At 37.3% G+C, this 23341-nt stretch overlaps 1 protein-coding gene across 14 annotated transcripts in view; it reads left to right on the forward strand.

The window, feature by feature from the left end:
- adgrl3.1 (adhesion G protein-coupled receptor L3.1) overlaps positions 1-23341 on the forward strand; it is a 1314450-nt gene that overhangs the window by 1193040 nt on the left and 98069 nt on the right. For 5 of the 14 annotated variants that reach the window (XM_039751107.1, XM_039751099.1, XM_039751101.1 and 2 more), the window contains one exon: positions 2354-2482. The exons of 5 other annotated variants lie outside the window; for them this stretch is intronic. In XM_039751107.1, coding sequence (XP_039607041.1) covers positions 2354-2482 — 129 coding nt within the window. Of the gene's footprint in view, positions 1-2353; positions 2483-14969; positions 15048-23341 lie in introns of all 14 variants that reach the window. 4 more of the 14 variants (XM_039751109.1, XM_039751108.1, XM_039751110.1 and 1 more) reach the window with 2 other exon arrangements.

Genomic DNA, 23341 nt, shown 5'->3' on the forward strand with positions numbered 1-23341 from the left:
GGAAATGTCGAGATTGAAGTTGACATTTCGTGCTTTTTCCCCACCGTGTGCCTTTTTTCTCTGTACCCTAATAAACTTTCATATGACACTAAGACAGTGGGCTTACAACTCTTCTTTTCACGGCAACTTTGATATGTGACTTCTTTTTTATTTCCGGCACTGTGCGATTTTGTGAATGTGAGCTTTCAAGTTTCTCCAACACGCTATGTCACTCGATCAACTTCATTTTGTTGATTATACCACGGTTTATTTGAACAAATAGTATGTTTTTCCTTTGCCTCCACTTGGTATTCGCTGAAATTCGTATATTTTCCCCGTGCTTTTCCCATTGTCTTTTCACAGAAGGCTGCGCTTAAGGGCGATTTATATTGATTTGCATATTTAAATAGGCGTAATTCTGGGAGGATTTGGGGCGTTACATAATGGGCGTGCACGAGCGTTAGTTTTCACGCTGATCGGGATTTATGTAACGGAAGAACGTGGAAGTTGGAGTACGCACAGATTCCTACATCTGGATTTTTCTGTGCGTAAACACATTTTGGCTTTTGTGCTTACGCCATGTTATAGTGCGAGTTCTACGCACGGCGTTATACATGAGGCCCCAAGTCCTCCTTATCCTTACTCATATTCCTACACAAACTCTCAAAATAATTGAGAAATAATTGAAACCTCATTCATCAGAAGAAAGTCACATTTATATTTCTGTGCATAAATACAGAAAGTCAGTGTCATACTCAAAAATAAAGTAATTTTAAGGTAAACGATTTATTCCTCAGTGATTATGCACTCAAAAGAGAAAATTTGGTAGTCGTTGCTTACAACTGCACTACAGGCCTACATCTTTGGAGCCGAGACAAATTATTAGCATTAGATCTGCATGTATGAATAATCTGCACATGTCTGGACTGGAACTTTTTTGTTGAATAGATATTCTAGATTCCTGGTAAATATATACTTGTTCTTGTGTTTCTGAATTCCTTGAGTAAACCAAGCCCTGCTCCTTAGAATAAAGGAAGAGATCTTACCTTTTGCAATGATTAAGAAAAGTAACTGAGTACGTAACAAAATATAAAATAAAATATCTAGTGAAACTGGCAGTCAAAAAGATGAAGGCTTGCTTTAAGCAAATGTTTAGCTGACTGGCTTTCCTATGAAAGTGATCTCTGCACAATTCTTCCATCCAGTACAAACTGACACTGTGAAGGAGCAGAGAATTAGACAGGTAGAGATGAAGTGACACCAAAGATTGACTTGCTGAAAAAAATGCAGCTAACACAAAGTTTACCTGATGAGTTGCAACATTTCTGAACCTGGAATGTTGAGATATTCTCAAATGGAATGCTATCCACCTGAAACCAATGAAGATAGTCAATATTTCACAGCAGACTAGGACTTCAGCCTAAATATAAAATTAAAGATGAATGGATAGAAATTTTCCCTAAGATGCCTCCTTGCCATGTCCTTTAGTTCAGGTTTGCAGTAGCAAAATACCACAAAGCTTCAGATCCTCTTTTTATTTTAAAGATGAGCTCTATTTACTTCGAAAATGTGCCCCCTATATCTTTGACTTCTAGTACTATATCTTCTTTTGCTAGAATTTTTTATTTATCTTTTTATATTTTCATATATGGGCTCAGGTACACTGTAACTCAATAGAAAGACAATGACCCTAATATTAATGAATGGTTACTCTTTCTAAAATTTAAAAATTTAAATTCAGAGACTATTACATTGAAACCTCATATTAAACAAAATGTCTAAGTAGTATCCACATATAAAAATACCTAGTAATACAGTGTATTAAAGGTTTAGGTATCAACTTAGATTCAAGAATCTCTGCTAAAGAGTAATATATTTTTGCTGTAATTGGAGATCTTTCTAACTAAATAAATTTAATGATGACAACTAGGCAAATCCATGTTTTAAGTTCTTTGAGCTCTCAGTGGAACTGATTACAATTTAAAGTAAACAAAACTAAAGTATATATGAAACAGCTTTATGCAACTAAGTATTTTGTATTTAACTAAAAGTTAAAAATCTTAAAAAGTTAAATCTTTTGTATTACTCTTTGTAGCTGTGTCAATTCCTAATAATCCCATGTCATCTGTATGGCGATAATATGTATTGTAAAAAATGCATTATTTTAATAGAAAGCAGACAATACTACTGATATCTAGCTTTAAAATGCAACATTCAGAAAGATGTATTTTAACTTTTCGTTTTTAAGATTTGTATGGTTTATTGAATTTAGTAGCACAAATTGCAAACTGATTGTTATTATTCTCAGTCTGTGTAAATTAAATTTTTCTGATTGATTTTTCTTTCTGTTTCTGTCTTTATCTGGCTGCTTCAGGAGCCATGGCTAATCATCTTATAACTAATGCTCTTCTTCGTCCTCATGGCACTAACAATCCTTATAACACATTGCTGGGGGAATCAGCAGTCTATAACAACCCTTCTGTCAGCATGTGCAACACACAAGGTGTGCTTGAGTTTGTTACCTAATTCATTTATGTAGTGAGACTAGATGCTATCTATAATTCTGATTATAATGTTTTATTTGTTATTTTGGTGCTGATCATAGGAGACCATTGGATTTTTGTAGCTAGAGATGCACCGATCAAATGGAGAGTGATCAGAGATGATAAATTATTAATTGAAATCAGTTTATAAGTGTATGAGTGCTTAACACTCATTAACTTGCTTAATCCATTCCAGGGTCATTGGGGCCTATACTAGCAGCATTGGGTGTAAGGAAGGAAATAACACTGGAGAGGGCATCAGTTTCTGTTAGGGCCCACTCATGCATACATTAAAACCATGGTAAATTTAAAATTACATTTCTTTTTAGATGTGGAAGGAAAACCAAAATACCTGCAGAAAAACCCATACAGACATAAAGAGAATCTACAAACTCCACACAGATGACAACTAGGCATGTGTTTAGAACCTAGATGCTGGATCCATGAGGTAGCAGTATAACCACTATGATATCCCATCCTGATAAAGGAAAAGAAACTATGGAATTAAACATTCTTCTATATTAATGAAAACGACTTAAAAAAATTACATTGTTTAGCTTTAACAGACTGACTTTTTCATTCTTGCTTTATGCTCACATATACTTTGTAATTTGGTAAATATAAAAAAAATATGTAACGTTGTATAGCCAGTTTTTTTTTTGGTTTTCTCACTCCTTTAAATCAGAGAAACTTGCATTGATAATGTAACATGTGAAAGCAATACTCAACAAAATCAAAGAACAATACAAAATAATACTACAATGGAATCAAAATACAGTTAAAATCTTTCCAGTTAGATATGTTTCTGCCTGTGCATTCAAAGATGTTTTTATACATTTCATAAGCATATTCTGTTAATATACATACTGGTACATTTTACGTTTTTCTGCAACAGGTCCCAAACATCTTTATTTGGTCTAATGGTGCATATCTGAGAATTTCTGGATAAATACATATGTTAATCAGTTCCCTTTATAAAGTAATGCAATAATTAGTTGCACTACAAGACAAGGCTTTTATAGCTGCATAAAACCAAGAATATCATAAACTGAAGAAATCTTTATGTAATATTCTCTAGCTACTACCTGTTACTTAGGAATGGTGCTACCTAAAACCTATAAAACTATGTCATCACTTGAAATATTTAATAACTCTGTCCAAAAGAAGTTTGAAAATCTACTTTCTCAGTGTGGAATGGAACTAAGCATTCAACAATTACTGATTGTATGTGTGCTCAAAGTGACGGGCAATTGTACATTATATACTTATAAAGCAATTATTGAATGAAATTTAAAATTAAACTCCTGATCTGTGCATCTCTTACTTGTAATATATGTCACATTTGTGCATGCTTTTTATACCTGTTTTTTATGAATATGCAAGTAGAACCATGTCACTATTTTCTAGCCCACTTTGAGATGTGTTTTTTTCAACTATATTCCTTTTTTATATGACTTATACAATCTTATAAATATGTGTGGTTTTGTCAAAATTGCTATGGAGAAAATGAATCGAGCTGTGTAGTGTAAATAACTCCCATTTACTTTTATGTTTTTTAAAATATTGGTTTAGATCTGGAATGAGCCTGAAGAAAATGTGTTTAAACATTACTGTTGATATAAAGGCAAATGGACAATGTGTAATGGTACATACATAACATTTTTAAATTTTGACTTTTAATGAAAGAAATACACTTCTGAATGAATAAACTGGAATTGCTAAAACAAATACATTTATCTATGATAGTTTTTAAATATACAGATTAAAACAATGAGCCATAACATCTAATGTAATGTGACTTAATCTAATGTTTGTGAAAACACTGAGGTCAGTTTGGTTTTGATGTGATTGGTCATTTTGGCTTTGGTGACACAATAAAAAGAGTAAGTAGGAGTGTGAAGCATACAAGAAAAAATAAATGTGTAGGACGCATGCTGAGAGTCACTTTCAAAGATTGGAAGGATAAAAGCATTCAGGAGGTGAGCGAGGTGTCTCAAAATGACAGAGTCAGAGGAGCAGACTTTACAACAATGCATTATATAGAGGGAGCTCCAGTTAGGAGAGATTCAGACACACTGAAGGTAGAGAAAAAAATATTAAATCCTTTTAAATTTAATCAGGTACTTGTTTCTGACAGAAAACATGGCTTATACCATTATAAGAGCACATACTAGTGTGGTCATCTGTTTTTCCTGTTGAGGGTTCTGGTGGCAACAAGTTGGGTGTTCAGGTACTCTAATTACTGTCACTGTATGAGCAACATTGTGTTTAAACCTAATACTTGTTATGGACACTCCATTACTAGCAACAAAATCCAATATTAATTACTCAGAATACGTGGATCATTTTTGGGAAGAAGATGTAACCTTTCTAAAGGAAACAACATTTGGAAATGAAATAATAGACTAAATCAGTTTCTTTGTCAAATATTTTCTGAAGAACATTTCATCACACACCGATTTAGTCAAGATAAAATTGTATTATTTACTGTCTTTCTAAAATATTCACAAAAATATCAATTGTTTAGTTACTACACTATACCAGGAACTATTTAATATTTAAAGTATGTATAACATAATTGTTTCAGTTGCTTTAGAATTATTGTTAGTAGTTTTGAAATATATTCATAATGTGATATTAAAATAAAATTCATAATTTATGGGTTTAATATCCTCACTCTTGCTTATCTGTATTTTATTGCATTTCATACTTAGTACAGGTTCAGTATCCTTCATCAGAAATGCCTGGAACCAGAACTACTTTGTTTTTCAATATTTTTGGATTTTGGGATATTTGCATATACATAATGGAGCATTGTGGGGACACCCTTGATCAAGCTTGAAAATGCAGCCAAACCAGCTAAATGACAAATCATGCTACATATCACTGAACCATTTTTTATTGTAGTGACTTCTTTGTGGGAAAAGGAAAGGAAGACATGTGAGCCAGAGAAAGCACTTAAAAAAGAACAGTTTATCAGGATGGGAGGTTCAAACCGAGAGAGGCAAGGATGTTGAGACAGACTATGTTCCAAATAAATAGTGAAACTGAACTATATTTAAATGTAGAAGGAGTAACACATTAAAAATAGCTTGCCTTATTGCTAGAAGTATCAATAATAAGGTAAGTAAGTTGGAGCTGTATGTAGCAGAGCATAATTATGGTATTATAGAAATAACAGAAACCTGGCTAAATAACAAATATGGGAATGAGTGTAACATAGAGAGATTAACAGATTTTAGGAAGGAAAGATAGAACAGGCATGGCATGGTGGCGCAGTTGTAGGGCTGCTTCCTTGCAGTAAGGAGACCTGGGTTAATTTCCTGGGTCCTCCCTGCGTGGAGTTTGCATGTTCTCCCTGTGTCTGCGTGGGTTTCTTCCAGGTCCTCCGGTTTCCTCCCACAGTCCAAACACATGCAGGTTAGGTGCATTGGCGATCCTAAATTGTCCCTAGTGTGTGCTTGGTGTGTGGGTGTGTGTGCCCTGCGGTGGGTTGGCGCCCTGCTCGGGGTTTGTTCCTGCCTTGCACCCTGTGTTGGCTGGGATTGGCTCCAGCAGACCCCTGCAACCCCATGTTAGGATGTAGCGGGTTGGATAATGGATGGATGGAAAGATAGAACAGAAAAGGAAGTGGGGTTGCTGTTTATGTCATAAAGAATTTAAATATAATTCTTCTTTAGTTAGATGATGATCCCCATCTTGGTGAAGACATGTGGCTTCGCCTGAAAAAAATTTTAGGAGAGTGTTATAGATCACCCAATTCAGACAGTAATTTCAACACACATCTATTTAGTAAAAAAATACAAGTTTACAGGGAGTTATTATAGTCATGGAGGATTTTAATTATCCAAATATTAACTGGGATAACTTTGCAGATGAAGGAGCACAAGAGCAGGAATTTTTACAAGTATTCAATGACTGTGTGAAGCTTGCCTGGATTTAGTATCTATACTAATAAAAGGCAAAGCCCTCACTGACTGACTCACTCACTTACTGACTCATCACTAATTCTCCAACTTCCCGTGTGGGTGGAAGGCTGAATTTTGGCAGGCTCATTCCTTACTGCTTCCTTACAAAAGTTGGGCAGGTTTCATTTCAAAATTCTGCGCGTAATGGTCATAACTGGAACGTATTTTTCTCCATATACTGTAATGGAGTTCAGTTTGATGGCCGTGGGGGGCAGAGTTGCGTGTCGGGTCATCACGCCTCCTACGTAAGTACGTAGAGAACAAGGAAGACCTCCAAAGACCGCTGAATAAAAAACGGCATTTCACAATTGAGAAGGCAGAAAAAGATTATGAACTGAGTAATGCACACAAGCATATTCATAAGTGCAGCTACTGCGGAAACAAAGCACGGTATGAACCGTAAGTTTACATTAAGTTTATAGACACACTCCCGCTGCCGTTTGTCATGCCTACCATGAATGACTGTGTTCGTGAGATACAGGTTTACTGAGAAGACACGAGGTATAAACGAGACTTTGGATCACTTTGTAACGGAGTTAAAATTGTTGTAGCAGGAAACTGAACAAAACGTTAATGTTTTACTTTTAATAACTTATAGACTACATTTTATTTTTTTCCCTTACACTCAGTGAGTGAGGCCAATGCATATTCATAAGTGCAGCTACTGCGGAAACAAAGCACGGCGTGAACCGTAACTTTACATTAAGTTTATAGACACAGTCCCACTGTTGTTTGTCATGTCTACCACGAATGACGGTATTCACGAGATACAAGTTTACTGAGAAGACACGAGGTATAAACGAGACTTTGGATCACTTTGTAACGGAGTTAAAATTGCTGTAGCAAGAAACAGAACAAAACGTTAATGTTTTACTTTTAATAACTTATAGACTACATTTTATTTTTTTCCCTTGCACTCAGTGAACGAGGCCAATGGGTGATCAGTTATGATCAGTCATGATCTCCCGACTCAAATCCTGGGCTGGTGTATCTGGCTTAGCCCTCAACTGGTTCAGGTCATATTTCTGCAACAGGACTCTCAGAGTCATGCTAGACGATTTTTCATCTGAATCAGTCCCACTCCCATGTGGGGTTCCCCAGGATTCCATTTTAGGGCCACTACTTTTTTCAATCTACATCCTGCCTTTAGGTGCAATTTTTAGAAAACATGCAATTTCATATCACCTATATGCTGACGACTGCCAAATTTATTTCTTCCTCAAGCCAACTGACTCCACCAAACCTCTCCTCGACTGCCTAGCTGACATTAAGGACTGGCTGGCTGTAAACTTCCTTCACCTGAACGATTCAAAAACCGAGGTCATTGTTTTTAGTCCCGTCTGCAAACAGGCTCCACCCCTTGGCCTCGTTTCTCTTCCCATTCCAGTAACTTCGTCTGTCTCCAATCTTGGAATCAAAATGGATACGTTCCTGAAAATGGGTGCTCAAGTCAACAGCACAGTAAAATCCTGCTTTTTCCATCTAAGGCGAATCGCCAAACTCAAGCCTATTCTGTCTGACCACCTCCTGGAATCAGTAATCCATGCATTCATTACGTCCCGGCTTGACTACTCTAATTCCTGCCTTTTTGGTATCAGTAAAGCCACTCTTTACAATACAATACAATACAGTTTATTTTTGTATAGCCCAAAATCACACAGGAAGTGCCGCAATGGGCTTTAACAGGCCCTGCCTTTTGACAGCCCCCCAGCCTTGACTCTCTGAGAAGACAAGGAAAACTCCCAATAAAAACCTTGTAGGGAAAAATGGAAGAAACCTCGGGAAAGGCAGTTCAAAGAGAGGTTTCCAGGTAGGTTGGGCGTGCAGTGGATGTCAAAAGTAGGGGGTCAATACAATACAATATACAGAACAGAACAATTCCTTAAGACAGCATAATAATAAAAATTTTAGAAGTACGGTTTAACAGTAGATGATATGACATAATTAGGTTTGGATATTTTAGAGTCCTGGAGACCTCATCCATCTAGCTGCCTCCCCTTTCTAGACTCCAACTGGCTCAAAATGCGGCTGCAAGGCTTCTAACTGGAAGTAGCAGAATCCAACACATTTCACCGATTTTAAAAACCCTACACTGGCTGCCGGTTAGATTCAGAATCGATTTTAAGATTCTCCTCCTCACCTATAAGGCATTAAACGGTCTAGCCCCCGCCTATTTGAGTGTCTTGCTCCATTGTCACAATCCCCTCGTGTTCTTAGATCCAGATCAGCTGCTCCTAACCGTTCCCAAGGCACGCTTTTAAAGCTCGTGGTGAAAGGGCTTTCTCCGTCTGTGCACCCAGGCTCTGGAACTCCCTGCCCTTAGTGGTTAGGCAAGCCGCTTCAGTCGCCACATTCAAATCTCGCCTAAAAACGCACTTCTTCACATTGGCTTTTAATTCTTAACCTGTTTCATTTTCCACTTGCCTTTGCTATTTTCTCTATTTTATTTGGTCTCCTGACCTGTTTTTAGTATATCTGTTTTAATTCTCTCTTAATGTTTGTTTTTAATATTTTGTCCTGCTTTTGTCCTGTACAGCGCTTCGGTCAGTTGTAATGCTGTGTTTTTAAGCGCTCAACAAATAAATATGGTATATATGTATGTATATTATGTGTATATATATATATATATATATATATATATATATATATATATATACAGTATATATCTATATATGTATATATGTATATATATATATATATATATATATATATATATATATATATATACAGTATATATCTATATATGTATATATGTATATATATATATATATATATATATATATATATATGTATATGTGTATATGTATATATATATGTGTTGAGGAGCCGACCCGGACACAGACAGGCGGACATGTTGTTACTCACCACCACACGTTTATTATTTACAATATTTACAACAATTGTAATGGTTACACAGACCCAGTTCAGTTCAAATAGTGCACAAACCCCAAACACACACAGTCCTGGCCACAAGTGCCTTCTCTTCGGGCCGCCTCTACACTCTCCTCGTGCCTTGTCCTCCTTCCACCCGACTCTAGCCCTGAATGAATGGCCCCTTTTAAACAGTCCCCGGATGAGCCCCAGGTGTTCCCGGCATTCCTCCTCTGGCCATGCCCCAGCGTGGCGGAAGTGCTGGCTGTCCTCCTGGCAGCTCTCCGGGTGCCGTCCTAAATCTTCCCCCCAGCACTTCCGCCACACCAGGTAACAGGTCCCCAAGGCATTGGGGCGCCTCCTGGCGGTGACCACGGGCCCCTACAGGGTGGAGCTTCCATGCCCCTGTACCCATGGCCCCCAGAGCAACCAGGAAGGCGGCCCCCACATGATCCAGGGTGGGCTCTGACCCTGATCCGGTCCCTCACGACGTCCCAGCCGGGTCGTTGCCCCTGGCATCCCTGACAGTGTATATCTATATATATATCTATATGTATATATGTGTATATCTATATGTATATGTATATACATGTGCATATCTATATGTGTATATACTGTATACTGCTCAAAAGAATTAAAGGAACACTTTTTAATCAGAGTATAGCATAAAGTCAATGAAACTTATGGCATATTAATCTGGTCAGTTAAGTAGCAGAGGGGGTTGTTAATCAGTTTCAGCTGCTGTGGTGTTAATGAAATTAACAACAGATGCACTAGAGGGGCAACAATGAGATGACCCCCAAAACAGGAATGGTTTAACAGGTGGAGGCCACTGACATTTTTCCCTCCTCATCTTTTCTGACTGTTTCTTCACTAGTTTTGCATTTGGCTACAGTCAGTGTCACTACTGGTAGCATGAGGCGATACCTGGACCCTACAGAGATGGCACAGGTAGTCCAACTTCTCCAGGATGGCACATCAATACGTGTCATTGCCAGATTGTTTGCTGTGTCTCTCTGCACAGTCTCAAGGGCATGGAGGAGATTCTACAAGACAAGCAGTTACTCTAGGAGAGCTGGAGAGGGCCATAGAAGGTCCATAACCCATCAGCAGGACCAGTATCTGCTCCTTTGGGCAAGGAGGAACAGGATGAGCACTGCCAGAGCCCTACAAAATGACCTCCAGCAGGCCACTGGTGTGAATGTCTCTGGCCAAACAACCAGAAAGACTTCATGAGGGTGACCCAAGGGCCCCATGTCCTCTAATGGGCCCTGAGCTCACTGCCCAGCAGCATGCAGCTCGATTGGCATTCACCATAGAATACTAGAATTGGCAGATGCACCACTGGTGCCCTGTGCTTTTTACAGATGAGAGCAGGTTCACCCTGAGCACGTGACAGAAGTGAAAGGGTCTGGAGAAGCCATGGAGAACATTATGCTGCCTGTAACATCATTCAGCATGAACAGTTTGGTGGTGGGTTAATGATTGTCTGGGGAGGCATATCCATGGAGGGTCACACAGACCGCTACAGGCTTAACAAAGGCACCTTGGCTGCCATTAGGTATCAGGATGAAATCCTTGGACCCATTGTCAGACCCTATGCTGGTACAGTGGCTCCTGGTGCACGACAATTCCTGGCCTCATGTGGTGAGAGTATTCACGCAGTTCCTGGAGGATGAAGGAATTGATACCATTGACTGGCCACCACACTTTTCCGGCCTAAATCCAATAGAACACCTCTGGGACATTATGTTTTGGTCCATCCAATGCCACCAGGTTGCACCTCAGACTGTCCAGGAGCTCAGTGATGCCCTGGTCCAGATCTGGGAGGAGATCCCCCACAACACCATCTGTCATCTCATTAGAAGCATGCACCGATGTTGTCAGGCATGTATACAAGAACACAGGGGCCATACAAAGTGCTGCGTACAATTTTGAGTTGCTGCAATTAAATTTTGGCAAAATGGACTAGCCTGCCACATAATTTTTCTCTGATTTTTGGGGCGTCTTTGAATTCAGGGCTCTGTAGGTTGATCATTTTCATTTCCATCAAACGATGTGACATCCTTTTGTTCCTAACACATTACCCAGTCTATATCAGTATAGATATCCAGGAGGATTTCTTTTTCCTATTGAGTTCTGATGTGTTTTCAAAGTGTTCCTTTAATTTTTTTGAGCAGTTTATATATATATATTTGTGTATATATATATATATATATATATATATATATATATATGTATGTCTATTTACACTCAAACCGATTATGACAGCTGCAATCCAAGCTGTGAGAAAACACTAAAAAGGAGGTGTGTCAGACATCGTGGTACATTTTCTGATGCAGCTGGACAGAAACAACTTTGTAACGCTGCTGCCAAATACACAAAACAATTACTTTGACAATCATGTTACGTTATTTTTAAAATGTTTCCTTTTCTTTTTAATTACTTCTTTAACACACTACTTCTCCGCTGCAAAGCACGGGTATTTTGGTAGTTTTATAATAATCAAGAAAGAATTGATAGTGTAGAGGTGGTTGAACCACTAGGGTCAAGTTGACCGTAATATAATACAGTTCTCAGTATTTTGTAAGAGTTGCAGATGAAAAGGCTAAAGTTAAGTTGAAATAGGCTGAAATCAAACAAATCACCAGGATCAGATAATATTTACCCTCGAGTTCTTAACACTAGAATCCATGAAGCCTATGAAAAAAACTTTTAATCCCGGGCCACCTTGAATTCTTTTGCACTTCTTCATTAGCTTCTTTTGTGTTTACCATTGTGTTGATAATCACAAGCTATAACATCCCCCGCCCCCAACCGATGCAGTTCAAGTCGCAAAGAAGATTCTCCCAGCTCAAGTGTGTTTATCTGCATGTGAGGTGCCTGGAATTGTACAGGGTAAATAATATATTGTCATTTGGAATAAATACATTTCATGTGTGTTCCATTTGTAACTGTGGAATGACAGGAAATGCAATGCTGGAATTGTTAAACACATAGCTAAAACAGAAATGTTTTTCATGTTTTAGTAATAATTGACAAAATGTAGACATGAAGTGTATAATATGTAAAGACTGAAGTCCAAATATCAAATAAACACTTTCACAAAAGGTACAAGTATAACAAAACAAGTGCGCTTTTATTCAAGAATATAACCAAAGAAAAAGAAGTTGGCTGAGGGTACAACAGTGATACGACAGCTTGGGTGATGCAGTGGTAAGACATGCTGATTCAAGAGGTTGCGGGTTCGACTCCTGGGTCCTCCAAATTCAAATGTTAACAATTCCCACACACCCAAGGACTGTCCTTCCTACAATTTCGACATATGTACCTGTTGCAATTTACATACCTCTCTATGCTATGGTTCCTACTACATTGAAGGAACACCTGACACTGAGTTTCCTTTCCTGGGGGAAGCGGAGGTTTTGGAACAGAAGCTTGTCAATGTTGCATCCTCTTTTCTTTTTCCATCGCCTTTTGTTGTAAGAAGTGATGACGAAGTTCCACTAAACGGTTACCCAATAACACTTTTCTTTTCTCAGTGGACCCCGTGCATGCCTTGTACAGTACATGTAGAACACAGTAACCTCTGTGTTCCTGTTCACACTGAATAAGCACACGCCTTCTGGTCTATGATGTCAATGCTGCACTGGGGATGAAAAGAAAGAGACAAATATATGTGACATATTGAAGAAAGTATTTTATGACCTGAATAGTACCAATCAGAAAACATTGTTGCAGTAATGCAATATTATTTGAAAACTAATAGCATTAGATCTGGTGTAAATTTATGGTACTTTTAAAAGTTAACGTTCACCCTACAACCAACTGACTGACACTGTTAGAGTTTTTTCATAGACTTCAGGGATTCTAGTGTTAAGGAGGCTAGCAAGTACATATATAAACCCTTGACACATATTTTTAGGAAGTCACTGCACATTGGAGAGATTCCAAATTACTGAAAAATGGCAAATATCATCCCATTTTATAAAAAGGGTGACAGGGCAGATCCAAACAACTATAGACCAATAACCTTAACATGCATCACAGGAAAATTAATGGAAGGAATTATTATGGATAAGACTGAGGAATACTTGGCAAGAACAGTTTTTCGGAACAGTCAGCATGGGTTTAGAAGTGGGAGGTTGTGTTTTACTAACATGCTGGAATTCTATGAGGAGGCAACAAAAGCATATGGTCAAAGTGGAGCATATGATATTATTTGTCTTGACTTTCAGAAAACATTTCATAGCGGCTGAAGTGGTAGTTCATGTTTGTAGATGGGTGCAGAATTGGCTCAGACAAAGGAAGCAGCGGGTGATAGTGCAAGGAACCTTATCAGAATTGGTCGATGTTAGATTGGTGATCCACAGGGGTCAGTATTAGGGCCGCTGTTATTTTTAATATATATAACTGATATAGATGATTTAGATTATATAAATTATATAGATAATTTAGATAGGAATATAAGTAACAAGCTGGTTAAGTTTGTAGTAAGTAGTGTGGTAGACAGTAAGACTTTAGGGACTTTCAAAACTCGACCTGATGTTTTTTTGGAAGAAATAAGTGGATAGGACTGGTGAGTATTGTTGGGCTTAATGGCCTGTTCTCGTCTAGATTGTTCTAATGTAATTCTTCCCCACCGCTCTTACGTTGGAGAATGCCTTCACTGAGCTTCATTGGCTTGGTTTGTTATACACAACAAACTAAAACAGAAATTCTTTCTCCATCCGCTCTCACTCACAATGTTCACTCGGCCATGATATAATGCATGTTACTCTTTCTTTATCACTCCCCTTCTTCTTTTTTATACCTGTCTGGGTGAGTCTATCTCTGCACTCATTGGTTTGAGTCAGCTGCTAAGCCCAGTGTTCATTGCCCATTGCTCTTGGTTGTGGGTCACATTCCTGTCTCATCGCTGCACTGCCACCTGCATGGTAGTCACAGCAGTAGCGCTGCATTATAATGTGAATTGGTGTGATAAACACATTCAGCCTTAAAAGTGATTAATATGATAAGATGGCAAATGCTGCCTACCTGCACAGAAAAACTTTTTTTCCTCATCAGTTTATAATGGCTACCTGATGTCACATCTCAGAGAATTGGCCAAAAGAACAGAAATATCTCAGCGAATCTTCACTCCTTCATTCCCACTGTGCCGGAAACCGTTAACAAGCTGACTGAGGTGCTATATTCAGTTTTCATTTGGTGTGGATGTACATTCATAAAACAGAATGGTTTTGAAACATGAAAAGTCAATTTGCAGCAGTGTCATGTTTTCCTGACAAAATCAGGGCAATTTATTGAATTCCAATTGCAATAAGAACACCTACCAAGAATGAAACAACTTTTGTGATCTATAAGCAGTGACACTGTATTAATCCCCAGAATGCAGAGGAGAGGCGTTACAATCGATGTCCCCTGTAAGTTATGTGGTTGCACATCAGCGCAGCAATTTTAATGGTGCCACAGAGCACTTTTGAACTGCTGTGCAGATGTTATCATTGAGCTTGTCAACTGTGTCAACTTTTATTGCCTAACAGCACCCGGTGCTTCAAGGTGGTCCCCAATACCCTAAACCCCTGTTAATCGTGTTGTTTCCTTACAGCAATTGATGCTTTGTGGGATGCTTTGTCTGTCTAAACTTCACGGGGGACTAGTTTGCAAGATGACTGAGATTTAAAAGGTAAATTGTGTTTACACCAACTTTTATAAATCATAATTTTTCTAGCATACACATTTTCATATTTTTTGGTTTATGCTTATTTTCATGCTTGAATCTAAGCAACATTGTATAAGAGAGACCCCTAATGTTTAGTGTTCCACTTGTGATGACATGCTGAGATTAGGGATACTTAACCTGTACTATTATGTTCTTCAAACAAGTAACATTTTGGTTTAAGTCAAACAATTCCTTATAAATATATATTTTTAGATACTTCATAAAAAGGTGTTCTGTCCTCTGTTTGATGTAAATGTGTTTTTTTTTTTTTTGGAACTCCTGTGGACAATCCTGTTAATGCATTAAAAAGTATGAGTAGTTGCTTTTTATGGTGCTTGCATTACACATGTGCTCTATGACTTCATATCAATCTTTGCTTGGAGCAGTTAAAAAGCAATAGCTGTGAGTAAATCTTATTTCTTACACATTTCCAGTTATGTATTAAAAATGATTTTATAATTATCAATCTTTGAAATGTTTGTTAATGGTTATTTATTAAAAACTATTAGAGGTGGAAAATTTGTGTAGTACAGTGAAATGCTAATAATTGCTGTTTATTATTTTTGTTTTTTAAATTCACTCAGATTCATAATTCCTTTGATAGTATCAATTAAAAAAACAGAGCTAACATGCTCCTACCTGATATACATGTGTTTGTGAAGAGTTTAGCTGTCTGTTTAACTAATGTTACCCACACGTACTGTAGGTAGGACACTTCAAATAGTAAATAATATTCTAAACATTTGGTTGGGGTGCTCAAATTAAATACAGCTTTGGAATACAATAGAAATAAGAATAGTTTGAAAATTGATAAGTGTGTTTCACAAAAGAATAAATAATATAATAAGGACTGGTGAATGACTTCAGATTATATTGGTAAGATGTGTAAACAAATATTTTAGGGTTCTTATGTTTTGTAGATCATTGTCAGTTTCAGCAGCAATTAGAATAAAAGTTCAAATAAAACCGTAAACTGAATAGATTTCCTTTTTATGTAGATTTTGGGTTTGTATAGCTCTTTTTAATAATGTGTTATCAATGGAAAAAATGCCTGATTTATTAGAATTACTTTTAAAAACATGACAATGTAAATTTTACATGAAGCAGGTTATTCAGATCAAATGTAGTGATCTTGATCTGCAGCAGTAAAGTTAAGAAAGATGCTGATCATCAAACTAAAACATTATGGCTGAACAATGCATCAGTACTTTATAAGAAAATAACTTAAGAACTTAAAAACATTTTTAGCAAGAATGGATAATTCAACCCAACAAAGGTGTCAATCATTATTCTTATTATTATTATCTAACTTCTGTAAAATATCTAGTTGAGATTTAAGATTTTCAAAATACAACTACCTACCATACTATTTGGTAAACTTTCCATGTACTGGTGGTTTTCGGCGTAAAGAAAAATATTCTAAAACTTGTGCAAAATTTAGGCTTAAACACCTTGAATGTATGTCCCAATTTTCTAACTGAAGAATTAATTTTAAATTAATAGCAGTTACTTTGAATAAGTCTGAACAATACCGTTGTCTTCTTATAACTTTCACTTAAATAAACTGAGAAAGAGTCAATGTTTCCTTGTAGCTTATGCCCTGCAGTCATGGAATACATGTAGTTGTAGGGCTGAGCAATATAGACTCAAATTAATCTTACACCATAAACCTTTTATATTTACTCACATTGTGTAAAATATTAGCAAAATGTGCATGTGTATATTCTACATATACTTTTTTATGATTTACATCATTTGTAATGTTTCCAATTTATGTATTTGCATATATGTGGCTTTTTCTGATTCTGGTTATAGTGTCACTGAATAGAGCACAAAAAAGAAACAATAGAACATCTAATAGTTATTTACCTAATTTTTAAATATAAAGAAATTTAGTTCTTCAGTCTGATGACATTTATGTGTATGTGTTGTCTAAAATAAATAACGAAACAGAACAGTTAAACTACATCAAACTATATGTTGAATACAAAATTATTCAACTGCTTTTGACAGCTCAAGTTAAAACTTTTTTGAAAAAGTTATCAACCAGTTCTTGAAACAGAATTACAAAACAAATCTAACAATTAACAGAGCCTGTAGTATAATTATTTGCATTTTCTCCACAAAGGCATGCCGAAGAAATGCAGTGTTTAGGGTTGTGAAAAAATGTTTGCAAGAAAGGTAATATGTAACTAATAATAAACATGATAAACATTGTATAGACATTAGGTAATCTTTTGGAACAGTTGTATTTTTTCAACTCTGTATATGCTTGTTTGATCATTGCTGCACACAACTTTGCAAACTGCTATTACTTAAAGCAGCAAGGCATAAAGTAATATAAGTACAAAAGGTCAAAACAGAAAACTAAATGGGATGAGATAACACAACACTATATTTTAATCATCAGGACAGACATTCTCACAGTGATTAGGTAGCTTACTTTACCTGCTAAATAAAAATACAACCTTAATATGAAAATAAAATGGACAGTAATATAGATTACCTATGAAGTCTGCTGTTTTTATTTCTCCTTGTAACACTCCTATAGTGGAGAGTACTGTATGTGAAATGAGCATATGAGGGCTGTGTTGGCATTTCATGTCTGGTGTGATGTGAATTATTGTAGTTATTTTATCATTGCCAAGGCATTTTCTGGGTACAAGTTAAGTAGGTAAAAATGCCAGAAGAGCACCTGCATCACATTCCAGGATGGCCATTTCAAATGCAGTAACACCTTTTATCTTTAGATGCTGTACTGCTTGAACTGTCATCTTGGGAAAATCATACCATTTACAAACAGCAGAGCAAATCCTACATATTTACAATTTAAACTCTAGCTCTTCTGCCATACAGTTGAACTATACAATGCTGTGGGTTATAAAATTTAAACTTGATACAGTGATAGCTGACAGATAGGGGCACAAATAAAAATTGATTCCAGGTTGTGTATCATAAAATGTATTGGGAAAATCTAGTTTTTTTAGAGTGAAATACCCAAAGCATCAATTTATTTTGTGTTTTATTTTGTTGATATTGGTGTAAACAATTTTTTTAATCATATAAATATATGCAGCATTTATTCAGGAATATACCATCATATTCATTGCTTTTGAAATAATGACAGTGTGCCAAGTTTGCAATTTGTTAAAATAAACTCTGATCATGGATCTGTCCACAATAAACCCTTGTCACCTAATATGGCATTGTTTAAAAATGGCTTAATGGAAAAGCTTGGTGCTATCAGAATTCATTACAGACTCCAGGTTTGACATGCTTTGCCTAAAAGAATCCTGGCAAAAACCAAATAATTTTACATGTTTCAATAAGGCAATACCATCCTGATGCATTTACTTTGCAGAGCCTCGCAGTTCAAGACAAGGAAGAGGAGTCACGGTAATTGTTAGAACTGAGCTAAAAATCAAAATAATCCCAATTGACTGCCCATTGCCATTTAAGTGTCTGGTTCTTAAGCTAATAAAAAAATTAGGCCCTGTCTTACTCATTCTTTTCTATCATCCCCCAAAATGCAATGCATCTTTTTTTATCTGATCTGACTAAATTAGGTCCAGTAGGTTACCACCTACTAGGAAAATGATCCTGGACTTGGCCAGACTCCAAGACCAGGCTGTTTCTAATGAGTTTGCATGCAGTTTGTGTGGGGAACTTGCAGATTTGGGTACGACTGCTTATCCTAATGTGCTGTGGGAGACCTTCCATGACAAGAACCTGAAGGTTGCTGAGGGTGGTGTTGGTGTTACCGGTGTTCCCAGAAGGAGGTGTTTCATCTCGCAGGGCACCCTGGATATCATCGAGAAGAGTCGCAGTGAATGGCTCAATGGCAACTCTGGTCTGTACCGGGAACTTAGAAGGGTGGCTGCAAGGGTTCTGAGGGCAAATAAAGAGGCATTTATTAGAGGAATCTGTGAGCAAGTGACACACCATCTCTGGTCTAACAATCCACGTCCTGCTTACAGAGGAATCAAAGCATTATGCACATCCAAATCACTCCTTACAGATTGCATTTCAGTTGTGACCTGCTGGGCTGACTACTTTGAGCAGTTGTTCAAAGCTGATCCTCCAGTTAGGACATTGGATATCTCTGGGTCCACGGTCCTTGAGGCTGATCCTCCAATTAGCTCTGAACCACCCAATCTCACTGAGATTGCAGAGGTGGTGAACCAGGTGAGGATGGGAAAGGCTCCAGAGATCTGTGGTTTCCAGGATGAACTTTTCCAGGCTGGTGGTAAGGCTGTCATCCTGGCATTGCAAGCAATCTTTGTTTCCATTTAGGAGACTGGCATCATCCCAACTGGCTGGAAAACGATACTTGTCGTCCCTATCTGGAAAGAGTAGGGTGATCGCCTCTATTGCAACAACTACAGGGTGCCGGGTAAGGTCCTTGCTAGGGTCGTCCTCAATAGGATACATGATCATTTGCTCACCTACCAGCGACCAGAACAGTCTGGTTTTACAGCTAAGAAGTCTACCATCGACCACATCCTGGCACTGAGGGTTCTCATGGAGCTCAAACATGAATATCGGCAGAGTTTCTTTGCAGCCTTTGTCAAGAGGTTTACTTACCTTGGTAGTGACATTCATGTCTCTGGTGACTCTTCCTATGATGTCAGTAGACGGATTGGGAGAGCATGGGGGATTATGAGGTCGCTGGAACAGGGTACGTGGTGCTCCCGATATCTATGCAAAAGAATGAAGGTCCAAGTCTTTAGAGTCCTGGTGCTTCCTGTCTTGCTATATGGTTGCGAGACATGGACACTGTCCAGTGAGCTGAGATGAAGACTGGACTCCTTTGGTACTGTGTCTCTCTGGAAAATCCTTGGGTACCGTTGGTTTGACTTTGTGTCGAATGAGCAGTTACTCACGGAGTCAGTATCAGCATCAGTTACGCCACTACGGCCACGTGGCATGTTTCCTCAAGGGTGATCCAGCTCGTAAGATCCTCATTGTTGAGGACCAGAGTGGCTGGACCAGGCCAAGGTGTTGCCCACGTAACACCTGGCTGTAGCAGAAAGAGGGTCATTTCCGGAGGGTGGGACTGGACCGCGTGTCTGCCTGGGCGGTTATCAACTGGGATTCCGAGTTATTTTGTCATGTAGTGTGTGCGGCAACGCACTGTACCAGTGTATGCTACCTGACTTGACTGAATTATTAACCCACTTAAGTTCCCTTTCGCAGAGAGTATTTCTTCTTGGCAATTTCAACATCCATATTCACATTACTACATGTAGCTGAGAAATGAATTCCTATCCTTACTGGACTGTTTTAACTTAGTTCAACATGTTGATTTTCCTACTCACTCTGGTGGTCGTATATTGGACTTGATCTGCACATCTGGCTTATCTGTCGATAACGCTTATAGCAGTGATATGGGACTCTCTGATTATATGGCAGTACTTTTCAATGTCTCATTGCTGGACCACATGTCTGCCTTGGGGTTGCCAATCAGGATCACGAGTTGTTTTGTTGTGTAGTGGGTGTGGCAACGCACTGTACCAGTGCATGCTACCCAGCTTGACTTGACTTGATTACCTTTCTCTCCTCTTACCTATAAATGTCAAAGTTCTTTCAGAAAACCTAAAAATATAACCTTCTATTCTTGCTAGTTCCATTTCTGATCTTTTTCTGTCTTCACCTATTCCATTAACACTAGATAGTCTTGTTGATCACTATAATTAAGCTCTTGTTTCAGCACTAGATAAAACAGCTCCTTTAAAGCATAAGGAGGTTTCCTTAAAGTGCTCAGTTCCATGGTACAATTCAAAGTTCCGGTCTATGGAAGAAGCTGGCCAACACCTTGAGAGAATGTCACGTAAGACTGGCCTCAAAGTGCACATTCAAGCTTTATCCGACCATCAAAGGGCTTACAGGGATGCACTAACTGCAGCCAAAAACATACATTATGGCAGAATAATAGACAGTGGCCATGATAACCCAAGGGTTTTGTTCTCTGTAGTTAATAAACTGCTTCAACCTGCATCTGGCCCAATTATTTCCTCTACCAAAGTCTGTGAAAAATGCCTCCACTTTTTCTGCAATATTAAATTAAAAAAAAAAATCTAAAAAGATCAAAAAATCTGCATTTGTTAATGACCTGATTGGTAAGATGAGGCATAATACCTGTGTACTGCACCCCATCCCCACCACACTTCTTAAATCCTACCTTCATGCCATAATCCCAACTGTTATGACAATAATAAAAACAGCCCTTGACACTGGCTTTGTTTTGGTTGATAATCCTTTTCCTGTCAAATCTTTTAATGTTTCAAAATTCATAAATCGTTCTTAAATAGTTACTTGTTATTCACATTCATCTACATCACTATATCTTAAAATAGCAGATAATTGCTCTTGATCGCTTATATCTGCAGTACAGTCTAATAAAATTGTGAAATATTTAGCTTTCTTCACTAATTTTATTACTTCATTTGTCACTTTTTAGCCAAAGCCTATATAAGTTCATCTTGAATCCTATGGGATAAATAGGAAGGTGATGCTGTATCCATGCAGCAATCAAAATGTTGTTTCATGATTGGGTCAAATTTTCCAAATAATTCTATCAGACCTAAAAAATTACCATTATGTGAATTATACAAAGCATCACTAGTTACTCTGAAATCCAGATTGTGTTCTGATAATTGCAAAATTGTAGCAAATATCCGTTCACACACACTTTTTAAAAGTTGCGTTTTGTTTCTAATTATTCTTTCATATTCTTTGTCAATAGTGTTTTCCAATTTTAGATTTTTTTTTCAAGTTTTAATAATTTGTACATCGCTTGTAAATAATGTTCTGATCTTTCATAACTTTCTAATCAAGAACTTAAATGTGCCCAATTGTTAAGTCTTTGAGTAGAGTAATTATCTTCGTTCTTGACATTTCCCATTTGTTAATTTCCTGAGATAGTCATTTTCAGAAAAACTCCTGTTATTTACATCTTTCAGAAAACAGTAGTTTTTTTATTTGTGTCACGCTAGTTTGCACAATAGTCATTCTAAACTTTTCAGTTATAATTTCGGGCCAAGTGCCAGGATTATTAATGTTGAAATTTGCATTTCTCTTATTTGCTGGCCAAAAAATATTTTTGTTGGTTTCTTTATGCTCAATAACTTATGGTTCTTCAGATAGCTTGTCAACTTCTTGCTCTTCATTCAAACAAGAGCTGGTCTTTTGATCATCAAGGTCATTGATGTCGAACTGAATAGTTTAATTGATTTCGTCAGTTTCTGTTTTATCTTCCAATAACTGTGAATGCTCCGATTCTCCAATTTGTTGCACAGTCTTGGTTTTTAAAAATTGTACAATAGCATTCCTCTGCTTTCTTTTTCTTTTCAATATTTCAAAGCTACTTAGATACTTTCTCCCTATATCCCTATTTTTACTAGCTATTTCACAGTATTGTATAAAAAATGATATAAAAAATATGTATTTGCCTGAAAATTCTGTGCTACCACCCAATTGGTGTGTCTGTTATGTATTACTGTGCATTACTATAATATTCTATACCAGGGATCGCCAACTCCAGTCCTGGAGCACCTCCATAGCTGTAGGTTTTCATTCTAACTCTGTTCTGAATGAGTGACCTGTTTTTGCTGCTAATTAACTTCTTTTGAACTAATTTTAATTAGTTTCCTCTTGAACATTCAGACCCCTTAATTGTTTCTTTTTCTTTAATTAGCAGCCAAACAATAATGAGATACAAAATGAGCCAAAACATGTTGATCTGTATCATGTCCCCAAAACATTTTAATAGTGCTCTGCTTATGCACCACAAGAGCAGCAACAAGCCATGAAAATAAAGAACTGGTTTAATTAATGGATCCTCATTAAGCAGCTGGTTAGAGTGAAACTGGTTGGAGTTTGAGGCTCTGACTTAGTTGGTCTTCTGTTGGCTCCCTCACTTCACATTTCATTTCTGTTTGGGTGCCATTTAAGAAAAGAAATGAAGCAATTCAAAGGAACAATGAAGTAATTCAGAAGAACAAATCTTAAAAAAGTAATTCAATTAAAATGAATTCACAAGAAGGTAATTAACAGCACAAACGGGGCACTTGTTAAAAAAGGGTTAGAATGAAAACCTGTAGCCATGGTAGTCCTCTAGGGCCGGACTTGATGACCCCTGCACTATACTATATATGCATTACTATAATATAATATGCATTACTATAATTAATATGTATTACTATGCAAGTATTGGTCATTGTTTTAAATATATATATATATATATATATATATATATA

Source organism: Polypterus senegalus, chromosome 4, assembly GCF_016835505.1.
Source record: "Polypterus senegalus isolate Bchr_013 chromosome 4, ASM1683550v1, whole genome shotgun sequence".
Classification (NCBI taxonomy): Eukaryota; Metazoa; Chordata; class Cladistia; order Polypteriformes; family Polypteridae; genus Polypterus; species Polypterus senegalus.